General features: G+C 37.7%; 1 protein-coding gene across 3 annotated transcripts in view; it reads left to right on the forward strand.

Annotated features, from left to right (window-relative positions):
* The window catches only part of LOC107559538 (kalirin-like), a 153,734-nt gene that overhangs the window by 51,882 nt on the left and 95,852 nt on the right, over positions 1–6,000 (forward strand). For all 3 annotated transcript variants that reach the window (XM_016243397.1, XM_016243399.1, XM_016243398.1), the window contains 3 exons: positions 546–715; positions 2,860–3,034; positions 3,911–4,106. In XM_016243397.1, coding sequence (XP_016098883.1) covers positions 546–715; positions 2,860–3,034; positions 3,911–4,106 — 541 coding nt within the window. The remainder of the gene's footprint in view (positions 1–545; positions 716–2,859; positions 3,035–3,910; positions 4,107–6,000) is intronic.

A 6,000-nucleotide genomic window follows, 5' to 3' on the forward strand; every position in this document is an offset into this window, starting at 1 on the left:
TCAGTGTCACATGATCCTTCAGAAATCAAACCAGATCAAACCAGCAACCTTTGGTTACCTGCACTGACCTGGAAACACGACACCACACAGCACGCCGATGTTTGAGGGAATTTTGTTCTGATTTTTAATGAACTCTCCGAATCATTTCTATACTGTTTAATCTTTCAGACTGAAATGTTAAAAACGGATGCAGCATGAGAAATGAGAGCGTATATTTCCGGCTGCTTTCTAATATTGGATTCAGGACAGATTATTGTTAGATGAGCGTTATAATCTGTGCAGACAGGTCACTCCATCTCTGAGTCTGTAGAGGAGTTTAGAAACTTTTTTAGGTCTTTGCAGGAGTAAGTGTGTTTTTGTGCTTGTATGTGGGTCAGGTTTTGGCTCCACTGTAGAGAATAAATGTTGAGAGTTAAACAAATACTTACCTCTGAAAATATAAATATGCAGAAAATTGTGCATTATATTTAGGAGGAATATCATGAGGAAATACTATGAATGAAAGCCTGTACATGTGTTAATGTGTATATATGTGTGTGTTTCAGTTGTGGACGTGGATGGAGGACCTGCAGAAGGAGCTTCTAGAAGAAGTTTGCTCTGATTCGGTGGATTCGGTTCAGGAGCTGATCAAACAGTTTCAGCAGCAGCAGACGGCCACGCTGGAGGCCACACTCAACGTCATTAAAGAGGGAGAAGACCTTATGCAACAACTCAGGTATCAACACACACACAGTTTCACTCATGAGTTTACACACTTACAAATACCTTTCAAAATCTCTCTTTAAAAGGCTACAGAACAGGTATTTACATATTTTCCAAAATAGACAAAATAACTTATATTACACATGATCCTGTTCAAATGTTTGCATTCCCTTGATATGTAAACTTTAACAAACTTGGAAAGGCAACACTCAGTATCAAGAACCAAATGTGTCTAAACATTTAAACAGAATTAACGATCTGTAAATTCAATTATATTTTGTCTTGTTGGATGTATATACATATATTTAATTCATGCTTTTACATATCTAACATGTACTTACTATACAGTAAATAATGCATATTTACAAATAACTAACCCTAAACCAAACCCTAGCACTAATCTTAACCTTATAGTAAGTATTTACTTGTGTAATTACGCACACACACACGTTTTAGAACCTTCTAAAACTAAACTTCTAAAATAAAATATTAGTGAATTGGATATTGCTTACAACGAATTCATCAGAATAAGCGACAGCTTTGAATGGCTGTCAAGAAATATTACTTAATGGTGTAGTTACAGTAGGAGCTTATTGAACTGTGCTCACCTGCCAAACCATGAGCCCTTAAAGTCCCCATGAAATCAAAATGAAAGTTTTTTGGGTGTTAGTATCAATATGTTAGTCTTAAGGTTGTCTATAAGGCAGTGTGCTCCAAAACAGTGACAACATTCGCATTTAGAAGATATAAGCATTCAAAGCTTGCAGTTCGTCACTTCCGCCAAAACGGCTCAACGATTTTTTTGACGTCACATCGTACTTCAGCTTCTCATCAAACTTTCTGTCCAATCAAATGCTCTCTAGAATCCGAAGCCCCGCCCCCTACACTATAAAATAGACGCTGAAGCCGCGGCTGAGATCGGTCACTTGTCCACAGAATTAGTATTTTCTGTACAGTGAATGGCACGTAGTGCACTATATAGGGGACAGGGAACGATTCAAACAGTGTAAATATGCTTTCCATTGAGGAAAAAAAGAAGTCTGGTTTGGCGCTGTGTCACGCTAACCACCGCACCGCACACACACTCTGCTCCGGTCCAGAGACACGATAGCACGGAGCGGATCACAAAATGTATCGGAGCTATTTGAATTCTACACAGAATGTTATGTTTTATAGCAATATGGATGAGATTGTGGCTGGCATACTCTGTCAAATGCGGCTTTACGGAGCTCAACGGCTCTGAACGGCTCTAGCCCAAGCTGTGATATAAACGAATGCTATTGGCTATTTTAAAAAGGGGCGGGGCTGCTTGATATGTCCCGCCCTGTCTTCCTGTTTCAGTTCAAATGACGTCAACACATAGAGAACCGCTGCGTGTTTCTAAGCGTTTCAGGGGACCTTTAAACAACTAGAAACGTATTTATTTACAGTAAATACGTTTATAACGGCAGTCTACCAGTCAAATAGGGCTCAATGTAATAGGAATGAATTCTCTGTATTTTTGTTTTAAGGTTGATGGAAATGTCTATAAACTTAACAGTTACGTCCCGGCAGAAAATTTGATTTTGCAAGGGTGCAGCATCATGAAAAATATGGTAACACTTTATTTTAAGGTGTCCTTGTTACGCATGTTACATGTACTTATGTACAGTAAATTATGCATAATTACATGCAACTAACCCTAACCATATAGTAAGTACATGCAGTTAATTAATATTACTCAGTACTTAAATGTGTAATTACACTGTAACAAGGACACCTTCAAATAAAGTGTTTTTAAACCCTTAAAATGTATGCAACTGTAACACTGTTTTGAAAGTACTGTAGTACTCAGTAGTATCACATGATACTAGTGTGTCATTTACCGAAGCCATCTGTGTAAAGTTGCATTCAGGCCCACAGAAAATTCCAGTGATAAGAAGACTGAAAAAGAAATGTATGTAAAACTGCCTCATGCATCAGTTGTAAGTGCATTAGTGCAAATGTGCTTCCAATTTAATTTAATAAACTAAAGAACGAGTCTGTACTATTTTTTTTGTGTTTTACACACTGTCATAGACATGATGTTTATAAACATTAAGTTGTGTATTTGCCAGAATATTTCTTTAGTGTAAGCAAATTGTAATGGTTCTAGTTTCCCCCACACTCTTAACACAGAGATTCAGCGATGAGCAGTAATAAGATGCCTCACACCAGCTCTATCGCTCACATCGAGGGCGTCCTACAGCAGCTAGAGGAGGCCCAGGGCCACATGGAGGAGCTCTTCCACGAGAGGAAGATCAAACTCGACATCTTCCTGCAACTGCGCATCTTTGAGCAGTACACCATTGAGGTGAAGTGTGTGTGTGTGTGTGTGTGTGTGTGTGTGCACGCGTGTTTGCATGCTAGATTAATAATTTTTTTCCCCAAGAGGTTTAACAAAAATCAGCAAATAAAATAAAAAATATATCAGAGCATTTGAAAAAGTAAATATAATACACATCCCACGAAGCATTGTGAATGATGAAATGGACGCGGTAGAACTTTTGATGGTAAATATTAAATACTATCAATTTAAAGCCATAAAATACTCAAATATAAACAAAATATATAAGTAGTTTGAGAGATTGACAGTTTAAAAAAAAACTGTACTTGCAGATAATATGTGACCCTGGCCCACAAAACCAGTCATAAGGGTCAATGTTTCTATATATAAGATAAGAATATATAAGCTTTCCATTGATGTATGGTTTGTTAGGATGGGACAATATTTGGCCGAGATACAACTATTTGAAAATCTGGAATCTGAGGGTGCAAAAAAATCGAAATACTGAGAAAATCACCTTTAAAGTTGTCCAGATGAAGTTCTTAGCAATGCATATTACTAATCAAAAATTCAGTTTTAATATATTTATAGTAGGACATTTACAAAATATCTTCATGGAACATGATCTTTACTTAATATCCTAATGATTTTTAGCATAAAAGAAAAATCTATAATTTTGACCCACATAATGAATTATTGGCTATTGCTACAAATATACCCCAGCGACTTAAGACTGCTTTTGTGCTCCAGGGTCACCTATATTAATTAAACAAAGGGCCACTTAACTGTACTTAAAGAAAATATACCTTCATGACTATGCTTTTTAAAACACTTAAGTGTACTTAAAAAGTACACTATAATGTAACAATATCAAAGTGTTTAATTGTCTCTCCTGTCCTGCAGGTAACGGCGGAGTTAGACGCGTGGAATGAGGACCTGGTTCGTCAGGTAAACGAGTTCACCGCAGAAGAACCCAGTCTGGCTGAACAGAGACTCCAGCGGCACGCGGAGAGAAAACTGGCCATGAACAACATGACCTACGAGGTCATGCAGCAGGGTCAAGACCTGCATCAGTACATCATGGAGGTCCAAGCTTCAGGTGAGGGAGAGAGAGAGAGAGAGAGGGGAAGATGAAAAAGAGTCCAGGTGCCACTGACACTGACAGCCAGTAACTCAATAGTACAAGTCGTTGTACTGTTTTGTTGGTACTCTCAGGTTCTCACCCACAGACCAACCACAGTGTGGTCACTGACCACCCGATGTATTTTGCACACAAAAATGGATTCACAAACATCTTCTTAAAAAAAAGAAGTTAAGGGATTTCTTAAGATAAATTCCAAGAAGTTTGTACTAATCTTCCTAAGCGTAATTCTTAAAAATTCCTAGAACGTTCTCAAATATATATAAAAAAACGATATATATATATATATATATATATAGTCACTCCACACTTAATCATGACTGTTTATTGTTTCTATTATCAATAATTGGTATGATTTCAGAGCACTCGCTTACATCCCTTGTCAGAGTAATATGTATTATATATAGCTAGTGTTATGCTGTAATGCCTAATTATAACAATTAATTTGAAACAAACCAATAAATTCATTAAACATCATATCATTGGAGACAAACTGGAGGTTATCCTGACTTTAAGAAGTTATTTACAGTGATTCTTCTTAGGTTTTGTCTAAAGAACAACCTTATCTTAAGGTCCAATTCTCACTGTTAACTAACTACTAACTTATCATTATATATATAATTTGGAATATTATTATATTAGTGGCTTCAAATCATCCTAAAGTGATTTGATCAACACAGTCTCATGGCAGTTTGTAAATATTTACATTTTCGTGAACTGGTTGCAAAATTGTGCATGTTCATTTGCAAGTTTTTGTGCAAATCTGCTCACACCTCCTGAGGGTTAGGTTTAGGGGTGCACCTTCATGGTGAGGTTTTACCTACAAATCATATGCTTCCACACAAGTCAGATCATCCAAATGTATATGAAATCACACACTCGTACAGTACTCGTGAACTCTGATGAGATGGGGTTTGATCTGATAGAGATATAGATGCAGAGCAGAGAGAAGGAGAGCCGCACAGAGGAAGTGTCAGGTGGCAGCAGGTCCACAGAAACACAGAGAGATCAACCAATAGGATTCAGTCTCCTCTGTGCTGTGATCTCCGGTCCGCAGTCACATGGGTGGCACTAATGATGCTCAGTACAGCTTTCATTTCAATTTAAAGAAGTGAGTTAAAATGAAATTAGACCAAATGTCACCCCTTTCTTCAGCTGTGTCTATCTCTAACCCACATTTCTCTTCGTCTCCACTCTTATCTTCATACCATCCCAACGTTCAGCGCTGCGTCTCACAGATATTTTTAACACTGGAAACAGACTTCCTCTCCTCAAACTGCTGACCCAACTCTCACCCCCCTCTCTCTCACATATGGGTCTTGGCTGAGGACACGCTCTTCTGTCCAGGCTTTGGACGCCGTCTGTTCCAGACATTACTGTGACAATCTCTCACACATGCCTGTGTGTCCGATGGGTGTGTCTGATTCTGCTGCTGGGACAACAAATACAATCACCGAATTAAGCTTTACTGGATGCTCTATATGCATATCAACTGTGATTCATTCATTAATTTGTTTGTTTGTTTGTTCGTTCATTCATTCATTCTTTCAGTCGTTCATTCGTAATTACTTAAACTAACTTCACACAACTGCAGTTCTAGTAAGAAGTAATATTAGAAATTAAAAATATAATTAAAAATCAAATTCAGTTTGATTATTCTTTCAGTGAATATATGGAAAAATAACAACTAATTAACCTATTCTGTCAGATAGATAGATAGATAGACAGACAGACAGACAGACAGACAGACAGACAGACAGACAGACAGACAGACAGACAGACAGATAGATTGACAGACAGACAGATATACAGACAGACAGACAGACAGACAGACAGACAGACAGACAGACAG

This window comes from Sinocyclocheilus grahami, unplaced genomic scaffold (assembly GCF_001515645.1).
Source record: "Sinocyclocheilus grahami isolate Dianchi unplaced genomic scaffold, SAMN03320097.WGS_v1.1 scaffold690.1, whole genome shotgun sequence".
Classification (NCBI taxonomy): domain Eukaryota; kingdom Metazoa; phylum Chordata; class Actinopteri; order Cypriniformes; family Cyprinidae; genus Sinocyclocheilus; species Sinocyclocheilus grahami.